This window comes from Anomaloglossus baeobatrachus, chromosome 1 (assembly GCF_048569485.1).
Source record: "Anomaloglossus baeobatrachus isolate aAnoBae1 chromosome 1, aAnoBae1.hap1, whole genome shotgun sequence".
Classification (NCBI taxonomy): Eukaryota; Metazoa; Chordata; class Amphibia; order Anura; family Aromobatidae; genus Anomaloglossus; species Anomaloglossus baeobatrachus.
In genome coordinates, this window is record NC_134353.1 from 53804595 (window position 1) to 53827082 (window position 22488).

Here is a 22488-nt window from a genome sequence, read left to right on the forward strand (position 1 = left end):
AAGGCAAAGAGATATCCTGATTAAGATGAAAAGAGGATACCACCTTCGGGAGAAACTCCTGAATGGGGCGCAGCACTACCTTGTCCTGGTGGAAGACCAGGAAGGGAGCCTTGCATGATAGCGCTGCCAGCTCAGACACTCTCCGAAGAGATGTGATCGCTACCAGAAAAACCACTTTCTGTGATAGTCTAGAAAGTGAAACCTCCCTCAGAGGCTCGAAGGGCGGCTTCTGGAGGGCAACTAGTACCCTGTTCAGATCCCATGGATCTAACGGCCGCTTGTACGGGGGTACGATATGGCAAACCCCCTGTAGGAACGTGCGCACCTTAGGAAGGCGTGCCAAACGCCTCTGAAAAAAGACGGATAGCGCCGAGACCTGACCTTTAAGGGAGCCGAGCGACAAACCTTTTTCTAACCCAGATTGCAGGAAAGAAAGAAAGGTAGACAATGCAAATGGCCAGGGAGACACTCCCTGAGCAGAGCACCAGGATAAGAATATCCTCCACGTTCTGTGGTAGATCTTAGCGGACGTGGGCTTCCTAGCCTGTCTCATGGTGGCAACGACCCCTTGGGATAATCCTGAAGACGCTAGGATCCAGGACTCAATGGCCACACAGTCAGGTTCAGGGCCGCAGAATTCCGATGGAAAAACGGCCCTTGGGACAGTAAGTCTGGTCGGTCTGGTAGTGCCCACGGTTGGCCGACCGTGAGCTGCAACAGATCCGGATACCACGCCCTCCTCGGCCAGTCTGGAGCGACGAGTATGACGCGGCTGCAATCGGATCTGATCTTGCGTAGCACTCTGGGCAAGAGTGCCAGAGGTGGAAACACATAAGGGAGCCGGAACTGCGACCAATCTTGCACTAGGGCGTCTGCCGCCAGCGCCCTTTGATCGCGAGACCGTGCCATGAAGGTTGGGACCTTGTTGTTGTGCCGGGACGCCATGAGGTCGACGTCCGGCCTTCCCCATCGGCGACAGATTTCCTGAAACACGTCTGGGTGAAGGGACCATTCCCCTGCGTCCATGCCCTGGCGACTGAGGAAGTCTGCTTCCCAGTTTTCTACGCCGGGGATGTGAACTGCGGATATGGTGGAGGCCGTGGCTTCCACCCACATCAGAATCCGCCGGACTTCCTGGAAGGCTTGCCGACTGCGTGTCCCCCCTTGGTGGTTGATGTATGCCACCGCTGTGGAGTTGTCCGACTGAATTCGGATCTGCCTTCCTTCCAGCCACTGCTGGAAGGCTAGTAGGGCAAGATACACTGCTCTGATTTCCAGAACATTGATCTGAAGGGTGGACTCCTGCTGAGTCCACGTACCCTGAGCTCTGTGGTGGAGAAAAACTGCTCCCCACCCTGACAGACTCGCGTCTGTCGTGACCACCGCCCAAGACGGTGGTAGGAAGGATCTTCCCTGTGATAATGAGGTGGGAAGAAGCCACCACTGCAGAGAGTCCTTGGCCGTCTGGGAAAGGGAGACTTTCCTGTCCAGGGATTTAGACTTCCCGTCCCATTGGCGGAGAATGTCCAATTGAAGTGGGCGCAGATGAAACTGCGCAAACGGAACCGCCTCCATTGCCGCCACCATCTTCCCGAGGAATTGCATGAGGCGTCTTAAGGAGTGCGACTGATCTTGAAGGAGAGCCTGCACCCCAGTCTGTAGAGACCGCTGCTTGTCCAGCGGAAGCTTCACTATCGCTGAGAGAGTATGAAACTCCATGCCAAGATACGTTAGTGATTGGGTCGGTGACAGATTTGACTTTGAGAAGTTGATGATCCACCCGAACGTCTGGAGAGTCTCCAGTGCAACAGTCAAGCTGAGTTGGCATGCCTCTTGAGAGGGTGCCTTGACCAGTAGATCGTCCAAGTAAGGGATCACAGAGTGTCCCTGAGAGTGCAAGACTGCTACCACTGCCGCCATGATCTTGGTGAACACCCGTGGGGCTGTCGCGAGACCAAATGGCAGAGCTACGAACTGAAGATGGTCGTCTCCTATCACGAAGCGTAGAAAGCGTTGGTGCTCTGTAGCAATCGGCACGTGGAGATAAGCATCCTTGATGTCTTGAGACATTGAGGCAATGACTGAGCGGAGGGATTCCATCCGGAACCGCCTGGCGTTCACATGCTTGTTTTTGCAGTTTTAGGTCCAGAACAGGACGGAATGAGCCGTCCTTTTTTGGCACCACAAAGAGATTGGAGTAAAAACCTTGACCTCGTTCCTGAAGAGGAACAGGGACCACCACTGCATCTGCTCTTAGAGAAGTCACCGCCTGCAGAAGGGCATCTGCTCGGTCGGGATGTGGGGAAGTTCTGAAGAACCGAGGCGGAGGCCGAGAACTGAACTCTATCCTGTACCCGTGAGACAAAATGTCTGTTACCCACCGGTCTTTGACCTGTGGCAGCCAAATGTCGCAAAAGCGGGAGAGCCTGCCACCGACCGAGGATGCGGAGGGAGGCGGCCGAAAGTCATGAGGCAGCCGCCTTGGAAGCGGTACCTCCGGTTGCTTTCTTGGGGCGTGAGTGAGCCCGCCAGGAATCAGAGCTCCTTTGCTCTTTCTGAGTCCCTTTGGACGAGGAGAATTGGGGCTTGCCCGAGCCTCGAAAGGACCGAAACTTTGACTGCCACTTCCTCTGTGGAGGTTTGCTTGATCTGGGCTGGGGTAAGGAGGAGTCCTTACCTTTGGACTGTTTAATGATTTCCGCCAATTGCTCACCAAACAGTCTGTCTCCAGATAATGGCAAGCTGGTTAAACATTTTTTAGAAGCAGAATCTGCTTTCCATTCCTTTAACCACAAGGCCCTGCGCAAAACTACAGAGTTGGCGGATGCCATTGAGGTACGGCTCGTAGAGTCCAGTACCGCATTGATAGCGTAGGTCGCAAACGCAGACATTTGCGTAGTTAGGGACGCCACTTGCGGCACTGCTGGACGTATGAGAGAGTCCACCTGTGCCAGACCAGCTGAAATAGCTTGGAGCGCCCACACGGCCGCGAATGCTGGAGCAAACGACGCGCCGATAGCTTCATAGACAGATTTCAACCAAAGGTCCATCTGTCTGTCATTGGCATCTTTAAGTGAAGCCCCATCCTCCACTGCAACTATGGATCTAGCTGCAAGCCTGGATATTGGAGGGTCCACTTTTGGACACTGGGTCCAGCGTTTGACCACGTCAGGGGGAAAAGGATAACGTGTATCCTTAAGGCGTTTAGAAAAACGCTTGTCCGGATAAGTATTGTGTTTCTGGATGGATTCTCTGAAGTCAGAGTGGTCCAGAAAAGTACTCAATTTACGCTTGGGATACAGGAAATGGAATTTCTCCTGCTGTGCAGCTGCCTCCTCTGCAGAAGGGGCTGGGGGAGAAATATCCAACAGCCTATTGATGGCCGCTATAAGGTCATTTACCATGGCGTCACCATCTGGCGTATCCAAATTGAGTGCGGCGTCAGGACAAGACTCCTGATCACCCACCTCTGAACCATCATATAGGGACCCTTCTCGCTGAGACCCTGATCCGCGTGATGACGTGGAGGGTCTCTCCCAGCGAGCTCGCTTAGGCGGACTGGGACTGTCATCGGAGTCAGAGCCCTCAGCCTGTGATGCCTGGGACCCCCTTGAAGTACGGATTAGTTCCAACTGAGGGGGACCGGGGAACATAGACACAGCAGTGTCTATGGTCTGAGCAACTGGCCTGGACTGCAAGGTCTCCAGGATTTTTGTCATAGTCACAGACATTTTATCAGCAAAGACTGCAAATTCTGTCCCCGTCACCGGGGCAGGGTTCACAGGCGTCTCTGCCTGGGCTACCACCACAATAGGCTCTGGCTGACGAAGTGCCACTGGGACTGAACATTGCACACAATGAGAGTCGTTGGAGCCTGCTGGTAGATTAGCCCCACATGCTGTACAAGCCGTGTATACAGCCCGTGCCTTGGCACCCTTGCGTTTTGCGGCTGACATGCTGTTGTCTCCTCAAAGCAATATAGGGTGTACAGCCAAGAAGCGACCTTACAGTGCAGTATATAAATATATCTGTTACAGCGAAAAATATAACACTGTGGCACTAGTGGGGCCGCACGTATGTGCTGCTTACCGCCCGCTTAGCGCGCGTGTGTGGTCGCCAGAAACCCCTAGCCTGGGTCCCCCAGAGCCTGCGTCCGTTCTCCAGCCAGACTGCATGTGTATAATGGCTGCCGGCGTCCTGGGGAGCTGCAAGCCTGGGGGCGGGCCTAGGGCGTGCACAGAGAAAAAGCGCGAAGCCTGTGTCCTACTGTGCTCAGTGAGAGGGCTGGAGCATGTAAATCGTGCTCCAGCCCTCGGCGCTGCCGATTGAACAACGTCTCTCCCCTACCCTGATTGACAGGGTGGGGGGCGTTAACGAAGCGGAGCTAGGCCGCAGAAAACCGGGGACTAAAGTTAGAAGCGCCGCCGCCGTAAAAGCGCGGTCGGCGCGTCCCCGGCGCACTACAAGTCGCAGCTGCGCCGCCGCTCCAGGGGCGGTCGGCGCGGCGATCCACACACAAAGTCCCCCAGTAATCTGCGGGGACTATAAGCCCAGCGCACAGCGCTACAGTCCCCGGCGCACTAGCACACCCAGCAAGCCTGGGGTGTGCGTGGCCTGCCATACGGGGACACAGAGTACCTGAAAGTTGCAGGGCCTTGTCCCTGAACGGCACTCCCGCTCCACATCCAGCAGGTTCTATGGGTCTGTGGATGGAGCCCGGCCTCAGGGCTTGGTGGCCAGTAAGATCCCACTTCCTCAGAGCCCCTCAGGGGGATGGGGAAGGAAAACAGCATGTGGGCTCCAGCCTCCGTACCCGCAATGGGTACCTCAACCTTACAAACCACAAGTGGGGTAAGAAGGGAGCATGCTGGGGGCCCCATATGGGCCCTCTTTTCTTCCATCCGATATAGTCAGCAGCTACTGCTGACTAAACAGTGGAGCTATGCGTGGATGTCTGACCTCCTTCGCACAAAGCAGAAAACTGGTGAGCCAGTGATCCCACTGGGGGTGTATAGCCAGAAGGGGAGGGGCCTTACACTTTTTAGTGTAATTGCTTTGTGTGGCCTCCGGAGGCAGTGCTATACACCCAATCGTCTGGGTCTCCCAATGGAGCGCCGAAGAAAAGGAATTTACGGTAAGTAAACAAAATTCCCTTCTTATTTGTCGCTCCATTGGGAGACCCAGACAATTGGGACGTCCAAAAGCAGTCCCTGGGTGGGTAAAATAATACCTCGTATTAGAGCCGTAAAACGGCCCCTTCCTACAGGTGGGCAACCGCCGCCTGAAGGACTCGCCTACCTAGGCTGGCATCTGCTGAAGCATAGGTATGCACCTGATAGTGTTTCGTGAAAGTGTGCAGGCTCGACCAGGTAGCCGCCTGACACACCTGCTGAGCCGTAGCCTGGTGCCGCAAAGCCCAGGACGCACCCACGGCTCTGGTAGAATGGGCCTTCAGCCCTGATGAACCGGAAGCCCAGCAGAACGGTAAGCTTCGAGAATTGGTTCCTTGATCCACCGAGCCAGGGTTGATTTGGAAGCCTGTGACCCTTTACGCTGGCCAGCGACAAGGACAAAGAGTGCATCCGAGCGGCGCAGGGGCCCCGTACGAGAAATGTAGAGTCTGAGTGCTCTCACCAGATCTAACAAGTGCAAATCCTTTTCACATTGGTGAACTGGATGAGGACAAAAAGAGGGTAAGGAGATATCCTGATTGAGATGAAAGGGGGATACCACCTTAGGGAGAAATTCCGGAACCGGACGCAGAACCACCTTGTCCTGGTTAAACACCAGGAAAGGGGCTTTGCATGATAGCGCTGCTAGCTCAGACACTCTCCGAAGTGACGTGACTGCTACTAGGAAGACCACTTTCTGCGAAAGGCGTGAAAGAGAAATATCCTTCATTGGCTCGAAAGGTGGCTTCTGAAGAGCCATCAGCACCCTGTTCAGATCCCAGGGTTCTAACGGACGCTTGTAAGGAGGGACTATGACAAACCCCCTGCAGGAACGTGCGTACCTGTGGAAGTCTGGCTAGGCGCTTCTGAAAGAACACAGAGAGCGCTGAGACTTGTCCCTTAAGGGAGCCGAGCGACAAACCCTTTTCCAATCCGGATTGAAGGAAGGAAAGAAAAGTGGGCAAGGCAAATGGCCAGGGAGAAAAACCCTGATCAGAGCACCAAGATAAGAATGTTCTCCACGTCCTGTGGTAGATCTTGGCGGACGTTGGTTTCCTAGCCTGTCTCATAGTGGCAATGACCTCTTGAGATAACCCTGAAGACGCTAGGATCCAGGACTCAATGGCCACACAGTCAGGTTGAGGGCCGCAGAATTCAGATGGAAAAGAAGGGAATTTTGTTACTTACCGTAAATTCCTTTTCTTCTAGCTCCAATTGGGAGACCCAGACGATTGGGTGTATAGCTACTGCCTCCGGAGGCCACACAAAGTATTACACTAAAAAGTGTAAGGCCCCTCCCCTTCTGCATATACACCCCCCGTGGATCACGGGCTGCTTCAGTTTTAGTGCAAAAGCAAGAAGGAGGAAAGCCAATAACTGGTTTAAACAAATTCACTCCGAAGTAACATCGGAGAACTGAAAACCGTTCAACATGAACAACATGTGTACCCGAAAAAAACAAAAATCCCGAAGGAAACAGGGCGGGTGCTGGGTCTCCCAATAGGAGCTAGAAGAAAAGGAATTTACGGTAAGTAACAAAATTCCCTTCTTCTTCGGCGCTCCATTGGGAGACCCAGACGATTGGGACGTCCAAAAGCAGTCCCTGGGTGGGTAAAGAAATACCTCATGTTAGAGCTGCAAAGACAGCCCTCCCCTACGGGGAGGCAACTGCCGCCTGCAGGACTCTTCTACCTAGGCTGGCGTCCGCCGAAGCATAGGTATGCACCTGATAATGTTTGGTGAAAGTGTGCAAACTCGACCAGGTAGCTGCCTGGCACACCTGTTGAGCCGTGGCCTGGTGTCGTAATGCCCAGGACGCACCCACGGCTCTGGTAGAATGGGCCTTCAGCCCTGATGGAACCGGAAGCTCAGCAGAACGGTAGGCTTCAAGAATTGGTTCTTTGATCCATCGAGCCAGGGTAGATTTGGAAGCCTGCGACCCTTTGCGCTTACCAGCGACAAGGACAAAGAGTGCATCCGAGCGGCGCAGAGGCGCCGTGCGGGAAATGTAGATTCTGAGTGCTCTCACCAGATCCAACAAATGTAAATCCTTTTCATACCGATGAACCGGATGAGGACAAAAGGATGGTAAGAAGATATCCTGATTAAGATGAAACGAGGATACAACCTTAGGGAGAAACTCCTGAATGGGGCGCAGCACTACCTTGTCCTGGTGGAATACCAGGAAGGGAGCCTTAGATGACAGCGCTGCTAGCTCAGACACTCTCCGAAGAGACGTGATCGCTACCAGAAAGGCCACTTTCTGTGATAGTCGAGAAAGTGAAACATCCCTCAGAGGCTCGAAGGGCGGCTTCTGGAGAGCAACTAGTACCCTGTTGAGATCCCATGGATCTAACGGCCGCTTGTACGGGGGAGCGATATGACAAACCCCCTGCAGGAACGTGCGCACCTTAGGAAGTTGTGCTAGACGCTTCTGAAAAAACACGGATAGCGCCGAGACTTGCCCTTTCAGGGAGCCGAGCGACAAGCCCTTTTCTAACACAGATTGCAGGAAAGAAAGAAAAGTAGGCAATGCAAATGGCCAGGGAGACACTCCCTGAGCCGAGCACCAGGATAAGAATATCTTCCACGTTCTGTGGTAGATCTTAGCAGACGTGGGCTTCCTAGCCTGTCTCATGGTGGCAACAACCCCTTGAGATAATCCTGAGGACGCTAGGATCCAGGACTCAATGGCCACACAGTCAGGTTCAGGGCCGCAGAATTCAGATGGAAAAACGGCCCTTGGGACAGTAGGTCTGGCCGGTCTGGTAGTGCCCACGGTCGGCCGACCGTGAGATGCCACAGATCCGGGTACCACGACCTCCTCGGCCAGTCTGGGGCGACGAGTATGACGCGGCTGCAATCGGATCTTATCTTGCGTAGCACTCTGGGCAAGAGTGCCAGAGGTGGAAACACATAAGGGAGCCGGAACTGCGACCAATCTTGCACTAGGGCGTCTGCCGCTAGAGCTCTTTGATCGCGAGACCGCGCCATGAAGGCCGGAACTTTGTTGTTGTGCCGAGACGCCATTAGGTCGACGTCCGGCACCCCCCAGCGGCGACAGATTTCCTGAAATACGTCCGGGTGAAGGGACCATTCCCCTGCGTCCATGCCCTGGCGACTGAGGAAGTCTGCTTCCCAGTTTTCTACGCCCGGGATGTGAACTGCGGATATGGTGGATGCTCTGTCCTCCACCCACATCAGAATCCGCCGGACTTCCTGGAAGGCTTGCCGACTGCGTGTCCCTCCTTGGTGGTTGATGTATGCCACCGCTGTGGAATTGTCCGACTGAATTCGGATCTGCTTTCCTTCCAGCCACTGCTGGAAGGCTAGTAGGGCAAGATACACTGCCCTGATTTCCAGAACATTGATCTGAAGGGTGGACTCCTGCTGAGTCCACGTACCCTGAGCTCTGTGGTGGAGAAAAACTGCTCCCCACCCTGACAGGCTCGCGTCTGTCGTGACCACTGCCCAGGATGGGTGTAGGAAGGACCTTCCCTGTGATAATGAGGTGGGAAGAAGCCACCACTGCAGGGAATCCTTGGCCGACTGGGAAAGAGAGACTTTCCTGTCCAGGGACGTTGACTTCCCGTCCCATTGGCGGAGAATGTCCCATTGAAGTGGGCGCAGATGAAACTGTGCAAACGGGACTGCCTCCATTGCCGCCACCATCTTCCCTAGGAAGTGCATGAGGCGTCTTAAGGAGTGCGACTGACCGTGAAGGAGAGACTGCACCCCTGTCTGTAGTGAACGCTGCTTGTCCAGCGGAAGCTTCACTATCGCTGAGAGAGTATGAAACTCCATGCCAAGATACGTTAGTGATTGGGTCGGTGACAGATTTGACTTTGAAAAGTTGATGATCCACCCGAAAGTCTGGAGAGTCTCCAGCGCAACAGTCAGGCTGAGTTGGCATGCCTCTTGAGAAGGTGCCTTGACCAGAAGATCGTCTAAGTACGGGATCACCGAGTGTCCCTGAGAGTGCAAGACTGCTACCAGTGCCGCCATGACCTTGGTGAAAACCCGTGGGGCTGTCGCCAGACCAAATGGCAGAGCTACGAACTGAAGATGGTCGTCTCCTATTACGAAGCGTAGAAAACGCTGGTGCTCTGGAGCAATCGGCACGTGGAGATAAGCATCTTTGATGTCTATTGATGCTAGGAAATCTCCTTGGGACATTGAGGCAATGACGGCGCGGAGGGATTCCATCCGGAACCGCCTGGTTTTCACATGCTTGTTGAGCAGTTTTAGGTCCAGAACAGGACGGAAAGAGCCGTCCTTTTTTGGAATCACGAAGAGATTGGAGTAAAAACCTTGCCCTTGTTCCTGAAGAGGAACAGGGACCACCACTCCTTCTGCTCTTAGTGAGCCCACCGCCTGCAGAAGGGCATCTGCTCGGTCGGGATGTGGGGAAGTTCTGAAGAACCGAGGCGGAGGACGAGAACTGAACTCTATCCTGTACCCGTGAGACAAAATGTCTGTTACCCACCGGTCCTTGACCTGTGGCAGCCAAATGTCGCAAAAGCGGGAGAGCCTGCCCCCGACCGAGGATGCGGAGAGAGGAGGCCGAAAGTCATGAGGCAGCCGCCTTGGAAGCGGTTCCTCCGGTTGCTTTCTTTGGGCGTGATTGAGCCCGCCAGGAATCTGAGTTCCTTTGGTCCTTCTGAGTCCCTTTGGACGAGGAGAATTGGGCCCTGCCCGAGCCTCGAAAGGACCGAAACCTCGACTGTCCCCTCCTCTGTTGAGGTTTGCTTGATCTGGGCTGGGGTAAGGAAGAGTCCTTACCCTTGGACTGTTTAATGATCTCAGCCAATTGCTCACCAAACAGTCTGTCTCCAGATAATGGCAAGCTGGTTAAACATTTTTTGGAAGCAGAATCTGCTTTCCATTCCTTTAACCACAAGGCTCTGCGCAAAACTACAGAGTTGGCGGACGCCATTGAGGTCCGGCTCGTAGAGTCCAGGACTGCATTGATAGCGTAGGTCGCAAACGCAGACATTTGCGTCGTCAAGGACGCCACTTGCGGCACTGCTGGACGTAAGATAGAGTCCACCTGTGCCAGACCAGCTGAAATAGCTTGGAGTGCCCACACGGCCGCGAATGCAGGAGCAAACGACGCGCCGATAGCTTCATAGACAGATTTCAACCAAAGGTCCATCTGTCTGTCATTGGGATCTTTAAGTGAAGCCCCATCTTCCACTGCAACTATGGATCTAGCCGCAAGCCTGGAGATTGGGGGATCCACCTTTGGACACTGGGTCCAGCGTTTGACCACGTCAGGGGGAAAGGGATAACGTGTATCCTTAAGACGTTTGGAGAAACGCTTGTCTGGATAAGTATGGTGTTTCTGCACTGATTCTCTGAAGTCAGAGTGGTCCAGAAAAGTACTCAATTTACGCTTTGGATATCTGAAATGGAACTTCTCCTGCTGTGCAGCTGCCTCCTCTGCTGAAGGGGCTGGGGGAGAAATATCCAACAGCCTATTGATGGCCGCTATAAGGTCATTTACCATGGCGTCACCATCAGGCGTATCCAGATTGAGTGCGGTCTCAGGATTGGACTCCTGATCACCCCCCTCTGTCTCATCATACAGAGACTCTTCTCGCTGAGACCCTGACCAGCGTGATGACGTGGAGGGTCTCTCCCAGCGAGCTCGCTTAGGCTGCCTGGGACTGTCATCCGAGTCAGAGCCATCAGCCTGTGATGCCAGGGACCCCCTTGGAGCACGGATAAGTTCCAACTGAGGGGGACCAGGGAGCATTGACTCAGCAGTGTCCATGGTCTGGGTAACTGGCCTGGACTGCAAGGTTTCCAGTATCTTTGTCATAGTCACAGACATCTTATCAGCGAAAACTGCAAACTCTGTCCCCGTCACCGGGGCAGGGTTCACCGGTGTCTCTGCCTGGGTCACTACTATCATAGACTCCGGCTGCCGAAGCGGCACAGGGATCGAACATTGCACACAATGGGGGTCCTTGGAACCTGCCGGTAGATCAGCCCCACATGCGGTACACGCCTCGTATACAGCCCGTGCCTTGGCACCCTTGCGTTTTGCGGATGACATGTTGTTGTCTCCTTAGAGCAGTATAGGGTATAAGCCAAGAAGCGACCGCAGTGCAATATGTATATATATATATGGCACAGTAAAAGTACACCAATAACAACACTGTGGCACTAGTGGGGCCAGCACATATGTGCCGCTTACCGCCCGCTGAAAAGCGGGTGTGTGGTCGCCAAAATCCCTTGTCTGGGTCTCCCAGAGCCTGTGTCCGTTCTCCAGCCAGACTGCATGCAGGAATGGCTGCCGGCGTCCTGTGGAGAGGGGCGGGCCCTGGGCGTATACAGACAAAGTGCGGGAAACATGCGTCCCACTGTGCCCAGTGAGAGGGCTGGAGCATGTAAATAAGGCTCCAGCCCTCGGCGCTGCCTATTGCACAGCGTCTCTCCCCTTCCCTGATTGACAGGGTGGGGGCGGGAACGAAGCGGAGCTAGGCCGCAAAAGCCGGGGACTAAATTTATAAGCGCCGCCGTCGTAAAAGCACGGTCGGCGCTAAGTCCCCGGCGCACCACAAGTCTCAGCCGCGCCGCCGCTCTAGGGGCGGTCGGCGCGGTAGTTCCCAACCATAAAGTCACTCAGTTAAGCTGCAGTGACACGACCCCAGCGCTACTGTCCCCGGCGCACTAGCACACCCAGCAAGTCTGGAGTGTGCCTGTGCCTGTCTGAACGGGGACACAGAGTACCTGAATGTTGCAGGGCCTTGTCCCTGAACGGTACCCAGCTCCGTATCCAGCAGGTTCTATGGGTCTGTGGATGGAGCCCGGCCTCAGGGCTTGGGGGCCGGTAAGATCCCACTTCCTCAGAGCCCCTCAGGGGGATGGGGAAGGAAAGCAGCATGTGGGCTCCAGCCTCCGTACCCACAATGGGTACCTCAACCTTAACAAACACCGCCAAAAGGAATGGGGTGAGAAGGGAGCATGCTGGGAGCCCTATATGGGCCCTCTTTTCTTCCATCCGATATAGTCAGCAGCTACTGCTGACTAAAACAGTGGAGCTATGCGTGGATGTCTGACCTCCTTCGCACAAAGCTTGAAAACTGAGCAGCCCGTGATCCCACGGGTGGTGTATAGCCAGAAGGGGAGGGGCCTTACACTTTTTAGTGTAATGCTTTGTGTGGCCTCCGGAGGCAGTAGCTATACACCCAATCGTCTGGGTCTCCCAATGGAGCGCCGAAGAAACTGAGGAGCCCGTGATGCACGGGGGGGTGTATAGGCAGAAGGGGAGGGGCTTTACACTTTTAAGTGTAATACTTTGTGTGGCCTCCGGAGGCAGAAGCTATACACCCAATTGTCTGGGTCTCCCAATGGAGCGACAAAGAAATTAAGGCGTGAAATACTCCCTGTTTAGCTTCAAGGCCAAAGTGGCTTTTCTGTATAATTAAGTTTTTTTCAAAATACACGAGTTCAGTGGATGACGCTGGCTGAAAGAGAACATGTCTGTGTGTTCATTGTCTTATACATTGATATATCGGCACTGATATACAGCTAATCCGGCACAGTCTCTGGATATCCCGAACGAAGACTCCATTAGCAGTCTTCACCCAAATTCCTCCCTTGACAATTACATCTGGATGAACGGCCTATAGCCCAGGCCTACCCTCACACCGTATGTTCAGAGATCCCCTTGCTCTAATACACACAACTTTCTTACATTCGTCCAAGTAAGGCTAGTTTCACACATCCAGTATTTCACCGGATTGTCGGATCCGGCACACTCCAGTACAGTGTAATACCGTACCATGGCATCGTGGCAACCTCCGGTCACATGCTGTCACCAGAGCTTGTCGCAATGCTATTGTACTGTATTACACTGTACTGCAGAGTGCCGGATCTGGAGAAATGCTGGATGTGTGAAACTAGCCTAAATCTGAACTGCAGTCTTGAGAATAATTGAAACCGTACGTACTGGATAGGTCTTCAAAGCCGTCCCAGAATTCGCCGACAGTGGCTCCAGTGATGATGTCATTAGTCCTGCAGTTCACCAGGTCAGCTTCCTGCTCCCCAAATTCATCCCTGAAGGATTCGGGTCTCCAGAGATCCTTATTTAATCTAGTGTGCACTCCTGACACCATGACCGGCTGGAAGAGACATGACCGTAGACAGGTTAAGCCTCGCACCATGGCACAAGATGAAGAGTCGCTAGATTACAGTGTCCGTGCACCGGACGACTCACCTGCCCTTGTTTCCAACATTCACGGAAGACGTTCCAGTTGCTCTTGTTGGTGGGATCCTGCAGACACAGCAGCCGGTTGTCGCAGAGCCAGTAGTGCGGCGTGTTGAATCCCATCAGACTCGGCTGGACGGCCAGTCCATGTGGCTTCCTTTCTGGATTGGTCATGGGTTTGGTTTGTACCAAAGTTGCAAATATGTCATCGAGCAACTTAGGCGTGCTCTTCTCGCCGCCCTCAGGCTGCAGACAAAAAATTTAAAACGCGTTATAACAGTGATATACATTTTTGTTGTGTGTTCTCTACTCATAAGGACACATTATCTCGCTAAAGTCAGAGGGGCTGTGTTTTGACCCACCACGTCACGGTATACCTTCCCTGAATGGGGAAGCGTTTTAATATCAGACCCCTCTTGTGGGTATGTGTCTGAAGGTTAGGGTGGGCTACCGTTATAATATAACGTAACCCTCTGCAAGTATTTGATTTCTGGCTTGAATCATTGAGGGGGACACAGAGGATCGAGGCGAGTAAATTGGTCAAGCAAATCTCCCTCCTATGGTTTTCAAGCAGCGAGGTCCTTTGACTGCTTTCATCCAAAGATGATCTTCAACAGCCTGCCATATCTTTTCCTTCCCCAGCCACTGAGCTTTAGTCACGCTCGACCTCTCTTCATAGGTTCTTGACCAGGACCCCCCAGCTGTCCCCCAATTCCCCTCTATGCCTCCGCAGCCCAGGATGGGTCCTGCTCTTCACATGTCATCATGCTCTCTCAGGAGCCATGTCACGTTATCAAGGTTGGGAATTTAGGGAAAACCGCAAATGGAGTTTTCAGGGTCACAGACGGATTTCAAATCGATCTGCGCAGGCATCAATGAAATGTGTTCACTGCTTGAGCATAAGCCAGCTTCTGACCCGTGTGTTAAAGAATCTTGTAATTATACAACATTCGACTTCGACCTTGGAGCAAGAACAAGGAGTCAATATCCCACATCTCACGTGGTGTGAACCAACTGATTATGAATTCTCTCAGTAGGTTATGAATACCTCTTTGCTCATTATTCCTTTTGGTGACCTTATCTTTGTTAACACTTTGCAGAATACACATCTTAGACTCATTATGAAGCTTCTATGCGATTGTCATAAAGACACACAGATAATTATGCAATGACATCTATACTTTGATTATTTACATACACAGATCATCTTATTACATCTGGACAGACAGCCTATAGCCCAGCAGGCCTACCCTCACGTGTCCTAGCCACGGATTTAATTGAAGTCACCAGACCACAGCTGCACCCTTCCCTGCTCCACTCGCCTTATCTTTATTAACCCCAAATGATCTCTAAGGCCGGGAACAGGCCGCACGCAGGGGCTCACCTTTACGCTGGTGGAGGAGTTGAGGAGGTTCCTTAAGAACCCAGAACTGTTGCTGCTCATTGGGGACAAAATGGAGCTGCTGAACGGCTGCAGTGCGGAGGCCGGTTTTCCAAAACTAGCGAAAGAGGGTAGTGCTTTGTTTTCCGTTTTCAGCGTGGATGTGAAGAGGTTATCTGGAGGAAGATCAGAGCAGACACATGTGAGGACACGGAGGCATATAAAACCCGTGGGGACACCACTACTCCGGGGGGACCTGCGCCATCACTCACCTTTGTTCTCTTTGTTCACGTTTGTATTCGGAAGATTTGTTAGCCAACTTAGAGGTCCGGAGAGTGAAGATGACGGAGTTTTACTACTGGCAGATAACAGATCCTGTGCGGGAATCTTGCTCGGAGGAGGGGATCCATTTGTGGCTTCAGAAGTAGAAGAACTCTGTAATGAGAATTGTACAGTTATGAGCACAACGCCTGTTCTCACAAATCCCGCACCCGGCAGTCCGGACACACACCTGCTTCGGCTGCTCTTCTTTCACGGCCGGTTTCGGTAAAGGCTTCTGGTGCTTGTTGGAGCAGGGACAGTTTGACTTTATGCCCCACTTCCCCCGTACAGAGTGGACGACATCACCAACGTCATAGAGAGCTGGAAAAGAGAATATGGATGATGAGAAACCACAGCAATGTTCACATTACAAGCATCACCCAGAGCAGCTTTTTATATTCCTGTTATTCCTCCTGAATAGAGACATATCCATTGCATAGTTCCTCTGATATTCCTCCTGAAGAGACTTATACATTGCACTGTTCCTCTGTTACTCCTCCTGAATATACCTCTATACATTGTGCCGTTCCTCTATTATTCCTCCTGAATTTACACACCCCTTGCTCCGTTCCTGTTATTCTTCCTGAAAAGAGACCTATACATTCTGTCGGTCCTCTGTTACACCTCCTGAATAGAGACCTATACATTGCACTGTTCCTCTGTTACACCTCCTGAATAGCCCACTATACATTGCACTGTTCCCCCGTTACACCTCCTGAATAGACCACTATACATCGCACTGTTCCTCCGTTACACCTCCTGAATAGACCACTATACATTGCACTGTTCCTGTTACACCTCCTGAATAGACCACTATACATTGCACTGTTCCTCCGTTACACCTCCTGAATAGCCCACTATACATTGCACTGTTCCCCTGTTACACCTCCTGAATAGACCACTATACATTGCACTGTTCCTCCGTTACACCTCCTGAATAGCCCACTATACATTGCACTGTTCCTCTGTTACACCTCCTGAATAGACCACTATACATTGCACTGTTTCTTTGTTACACCTCCTGAATAGCCCACTATACATTGCACTGTTCCTCTGTTACACCTCCTGAATAGACCACTATACATTGCACTGTTCCTCCTCCTGAATAGAGACCTATAAATTGTACTGTTCCTGTTATTCCCTCCTGAATATACCTCAATACATTGTGCCGTTCCTCTGTTATTCCTCCTGAACAAAGACCTATACATTGCACTGTTCCTCTGTTATTCCTCCTGAATAGAGACCTATACATTCCGCCGTTCCTCTGTTATTCCTCCTGAATAGAGATCTATACATGGCTTCGTTCCTCCGCTATACACCACGTCATTCCTGTTATTCCTCCTGGATACACCTCTATACATTGCACTGTTCCTCTGTTATTCCTCCTGAATATTTATGAATTGATAACCAGTGTTTCCTGGAGGAATAACATAGGAACAGCAAAATGCAGAGGCTCCATTTTTATTTCATGGGGATTGAGAGTATTTGATATAATGGATTAGCGACTGGTAATTGTAGTGCGGCAGGACGGGTGAGCGATCACTTACCTTTTCCCGGTACAATCTGAGTCGGCATTAGATTGTCAGGCTCGTGTAATTGGCCTTTGCAACATTTCAGCCATGCGAAGTCCGCCTCATCATTGCCTTTAATTAAAAGGAACAAGAAAAATAAAATAAATCAGCACCAACTATAAACACACACAAAAATGGTAAAGGGAGAGAAGCGATAAAACGTGGAAAGCCGGCGCCCCTCACCGCTGCTCAGACTCTTCTTCTTCATCCGGTGGCAGTCCACGCACACCCCAAAGCCGCATTTAGGACAAACCCAGTGGAGGTTGAAGATGGTTGTGTCGCAGACATCGCACATCTCTCGCACGCCGCGCACAGCGCGTTTCCAGGCCACTTGCTCTGCAGAGAACAGATGGGTTAAGCAGACGAGACCTTCACAGACATTACGCAGATTTCTGTCCATTCTAGCGCCTGGTTCTTACTTTGTGGATCTACGGAAGCCATAACTTCTTTCTCGGACATGACGAGCTTGCAGAAGTGGTCTCCAATATTAGCTATTATGTACTTGGCCGTGTCTAGGTCCAAATCCACAACGCTGGTCAGTAAGGGAAGCCACAGGTTTATTGCTTCGGCGTCGTATTTATTGGGGGTCAAGAAGCCTCCTTCCCGCAGTATTCCATGCTTATTGAAGTGCAGCCTGTGAACGACAAACACGCCATATTTGTTAGAGTGGACGGATGAGCAAAAGCAGCTAGCTAATGCTATTAAAAAAAAATAAAAATAAATAAAATGTCAACCTATAGCCACCACTAGGGGGAGCTTAGGTGCTAACTGCATATGGAATGCATTGAGCTCCCTCTAGTGGCGGCTGCAGGTAAGCAGAATTTTACGTTTCCACTTTTTTTTTAAATTAGGTTCATTTTTATTTAAAACAGCAAAATTATACAACACACAATAAATTCCCCCATAAAAACATCACAGAAAGGGGAAAAACCTTTAGTCAGTAAGAAAAACCACACAAATTACATAATAAACAATGCACCCGTAGTCCACGTCTCACTTCAATATAGGTCAAAGTACGTATTATTTCCCTTATATATTCCCCATAGTGTGTGTGATTATATAATATATATATATATTATATATAAAAAATAAAAATGGATAGATGAAGGGAATTTTGTTTACTTACCGTAAATTCCTTTTCTTCTAGCTCCTATTGGGAGACCCAGACAATTGGGTGTATAGCTTCTGCCTCCGGAGGCCACACAAAGTATTACACTTTAAAAAGTGTAACCCCTCCCCTCTGCCTATACACCCTCCCGTGCATCACGGGCTGCTCAGTTTTGGTGCAAAAGCAGGAAGGAGGAAACTTATAAATTGGTCTAGGGTAAATTCAATCCGAAGGATGTTCGGAGAACTGAAAACCATGAACCAAAAGAACAATTCAACATCAACAACATGTGTACACAAAAGAACAACAGCCCGAAGGGAACAGGGGCGGGTGCTGGGTCTCCCAATAGGAGCTAGAAGAAGAAGGGAATTTTGTTACTTACCGTAAATTCCTTTTCTTCTAGCTCCTATTGGGAGACCCAGACGATTGGGTGTATAGCTACTGCCTCCGGAGGCCACACAAAGCATTACACTAAAAAGTGTAAGGCCCCTCCCCTTCTGGCTATACACCCCCAGTGGGATCACTGGCTCACCAGTTTTAGTGCAAAAGCAAGAAGGAGGAAAGCCAATAACTGGTTTAAACAAATTCACTCCGAAGTAACATCGGAGAACTGAAAACCATTCAACATGAACAACATGTGTACCCGAAAACAACCAAAAATCCCGAAGGACAACAGGGCGGGTGCTGGGTCTCCCAATAGGAGCTAGAAGAAAAGGAATTTACGGTAAGTAACAAAATTCCCTTCTTCTTCGGCGCTCCATTGGGAGACCCAGACGATTGGGACGTCCAAAAGCTGTCCCTGGGTGGGTAAAGAAATACCTCATGTTAGAGCTGCAAAGACAGCCCTCCCCTACGGGGAGGCAACTGCCGCCTGCAGGACTCTTCTACCTAGGCTGGCGTCCGCCGAAGCATAGGTATGCACCTGATAATGTTTGGTGAAAGTGTGCAGACTCGACCAGGTAGCTGCCTGGCACACCTGTTGAGCCGTAGCCTGGTGTCGTAATGCCCAGGACGCACCCACGGCTCTGGTAGAATGGGCCTTCAGCCCTGATGGAACCGGAAGCCCAGCAGAACGGCAGGGTTCAAGAATTGGTTCCTTGAGCCATCGAGCCAGGGTGGCTTTAGAAGCCTGCGACTCTTTGCGCTGACCAGCGACAAGTATAAAGAGTGCATCCGAGCGGCGCAGGGGCGCCGTGCGGGAAAAGTAGATTCTGAGCGCTCTCATCAGATCCAACAAATGCAAATCCAATTCATATCGATGAACTGGATGAGGACAAAAGGAAGGTAAGGAGATATCCTGACTGAGATGAAAGGGGGATACCACCTTAGGGAGAAACCCCGGAATCAGGCGCAGCACTACCTTGTCTTGGTGAAACACCAGGAAAGGAGCTTTGGATGACCGCGCTGCTAGCTCGGACACTCTCTGAAGAGACGTGACCGTTACCAAAAAGGCCACTTTCTGTGACAGTCGAGCAAGTGAAAAAACATCCCTCAGAGGCTCAAAGGGCGGCTCCTGGAGAGCAATTAGTACCCTGTGCAGATCCCATGGGTCTAACGGCCTCTTGTACGGAGGGACAATGTGACCAACCCCCTGCAGGAACGTGCGTACCTGAGGAAGTCGTACTATGCGCTTCTGAAAGAATACAGACAGCGTTGGGACTCGTCCGTTAAGGGAGCCGAGCGACAAACCTTTTCCCAAACCAGATTGCAGGAAGGAAGGAAAAGTAGGCAATGCAAATGTCCAGGGAGACACTCCCTGAGCAGAGCGCTAAGATAAGAATATCTTCCACATCTTGTGGTAGATCTTGGCAGACGTCGGCTTCCTAGCCCGTCTCATGGTGGCAATGACGTCTTGAGATAATCCTGAAGACGCTAGGATCTCGGACTCGATGGCCACACAGTCAGGATCAGGGCCGTAGAATTCAGTGGAAAAAACGGCCATTGGGACAGTAAGTCTGGCCGGTCTGAGAGTGCCCACGGTTGGCCGACCGTGAGATGCCACAGATCCGGGAACCACAACCTCCTCGGCCAGTCTGGGTCGACGAGGATGGCGCGGCGGCAAGCGGAGCTGAGCTTGCGTAGCACTCTGGGCAACAGTGCCAGAGGTAGAACACATAGGGTAGCTGGAACTGCGACCAATCCTGAACTAGGGCGCCTGCCGCCAGAGCTCTTTGCTCGTGAGACTGCGCCATGAAAATCGGGACCTTGTTGTTGTGCCGAGACGCCATTAGGTCGATGTCCGGCATCCCCCAGCGGCTACAGATTTCCTGACACCATTCTGGGTGCAGAGGCCATTCCCCTGCGTCCATACCCAGGCGACTGAGGAAGTCTGCTTCCCAATTTCCTACGCCCGGGATGTGAACTGCGGATATGGTGGATGCTCTGTCTTCCACCCACATCAGAATCCGCCGGATTGCCTGGTAGGCTTGGCGATGCGTGTTCCGCCTTGGTGGGCGATGTCTGCCACCGCTGTGGAATTGTCCGACTGAATTCGGATCTGTTTTCCTTCCAGCCACTGCTGGAAGGCTTGCAGGGCAAGATACACTGCCCAGATTTCCAGAACATTGATCTGAAGGAGGGACTCCTCTGAAGAGAGTCCTTGACCGTCTGAGAAGGGAAACGTTCCTGTCTAGGGACGTCGACTCCCCAACCCATTGGCAAAGCATGTCCCATTGAAGTGGACGCAGATGAAACTGCGCGAAAGTGACTGCCTCTGCATGAGGCGTCTTAAGGGGTGTGACTGGCCTTGAAGGAGAGACTGCACCCCCGTCTGTAGTGAACGCTGCTTGTCCAGCGGAAGCTTCACTATCGCTGAGGGAGTGTGAAACTCCATGCCCAGATATGTCAGCGATTGGGTCGGTGCCCGATGTAACCTTGAAAAGTTAATGATCCACCCGAAACTCTGGAGAGTCTCCAGCGCCACGTTCAGGCTGTGTCGGCATGCCTCTTGAGAGGGTGTCTTGACAAGTGGATCGTCCCAGAAAGGATCACAGAGTGACCCTGAGAGTGCAAGACTGCTCCCACTGCTGCCCTGAACTTGGTGAAAACCCGTAGGGCTGTCGCCAGACCGAAGGGCAGGGCTACGCACTGAAGATGCTCGTCTTCAATAACGAAAACGTAGCAAACGCTGGTGCTCTGGAGCAATCGGCACGTGGAGATAAGCATCCTGATGTCTATTGATGCTAGGAAATCTCCTTGCGACATTGAGGCAATGACGGAGCGGAGGGTTACATCCGGAACCGCCTGGCCTTCACATGCTTGGTGAGCAGTTTTAGGTCCAGAACGGAACGGAAAGAGCCACCCCTTTTTTGGCACCCCAATCAGATTGGAGGAAAAAACCGTGTCTTGTTCCTGAAGAGGAACAGGGATTACCACTTCTGCCTGCAGAAGAGCATCGGCTCGGTGGTGGGAGGGGGGGGAAGTTCTGAAGAATCGAGTCGGAGGACGAGAACAGAGCTCTATCCTGTACACGTGAGACAAAATGTCTCTCACCCACCGGTCTGTGACCTGTGGCAGCTAAATGTCGCCAAGCGGGAGATTCTGCCACCAACCGCGGATGCGGAGAGAGAGAGCTGAAAGTCATGAGGAGACCGCCTTGGTAGCGGTTCCTCCTGCTGCCTTCCTTGGGCGTGATTGAGCCCGGCCGGAATCTGAGCCCCTCTGAGCCTTTTGAGCCCGTTTGGACGAGGACAATTGGGACCTGCCCGAGCCTGGGAAGGACCAACCTCGACTGTCCCTCCAGGACAGCATTACTAGGGTAAGTCGCAATGCAGACATTGCGAGGTTAAGGACACCACCTGCGGCACAGATGTACATGTGCTCAAGACCAGCTGCGCAAGCCCAGCTGAAATAGGATAGAGTGCCCATACGGCTGCGAATGCCGGAGCAACCGACACGCTGATAGCTTCACAGACAGATTTCAACCAGAGGTCCATCTGTCTGTCAATGGCATCTTTAAGTGAAGTCCCATCTCCACTGCAACTATGGATCTAGCCGCAAGCCTGGAGATTGGGGGATCCACCTTTGGACCCTGGGTCTAGCGCTTTACCACGTCAGGGGAAAGGGATAACGTGTATCCTTAAAACGTTTGGAGAAAACGCTTATCTGGTAAGCGTGGTGTTTCTGAACTGCTTCTCTGAAGTCAGCGTGGCCAGAAAAATACGCAATATACGCATGAGTACTGAAAAAGGATTTCTCCTGCTGTGAAGCTGACTCCTCCAATGGGGGAGCTGAGGGAGAAATATCCAACATTCCATTGATGGACGCTATAAGATCATTCACTATGGCGTCACCATCCGGTGTATCCGGATTGAGAGCGGTGTCAGGACCAAAGCCCTGATCAGCTACGTCTGCCTCATCATACAGAGAGTCCTTGCTGGGACCTTGACCAGTGATGAAGCCGAGTGCCGCACCCAGCGAGCTAGCTTAGGCTGTCTGGGACTGCCGTCCGTGTCAGAGCCTTCACCCTGGAATGCCTGGGACCCCCCCGGAGCACTGATTACGTTCCAAATGAGGGTGGCCAGGGAGCATTAATCAAGATTGCCCATGGCCTGTCTGGACTGCAAAGTCTCTATCCCATGACAATCTATCAGCCGAAACTGCAACTACGTCCCTGTCCCTGGACAGGGTTCACAGATGGGTCCTTTGGCCACCTCTAGTAGAGACCCCGGCTGACCAAGTGCTACAGGGGAGCTTGCACACAATGGGGGTCAGTGGAA

The 22488-nt window shown here is 52.1% G+C and overlaps 1 protein-coding gene across 1 annotated transcript in view; it reads right to left on the minus strand.

Annotated features, from left to right (window-relative positions):
• The window catches only part of KDM3A (lysine demethylase 3A), a 201614-nt gene that overhangs the window by 49647 nt on the left and 129479 nt on the right, over positions 1-22488 (minus strand). The window contains exons 13-20 of the mRNA XM_075346786.1: positions 17082-17296; positions 16846-16998; positions 16639-16734; positions 15282-15412; positions 15043-15205; positions 14774-14946; positions 13399-13635; positions 13132-13303 (exon numbers count right to left, since the gene is read on the minus strand). Coding sequence (XP_075202901.1) covers positions 13132-13303; positions 13399-13635; positions 14774-14946; positions 15043-15205; positions 15282-15412; positions 16639-16734; positions 16846-16998; positions 17082-17296 — 1340 coding nt within the window. The remainder of the gene's footprint in view (positions 1-13131; positions 13304-13398; positions 13636-14773; positions 14947-15042; positions 15206-15281; positions 15413-16638; positions 16735-16845; positions 16999-17081; positions 17297-22488) is intronic.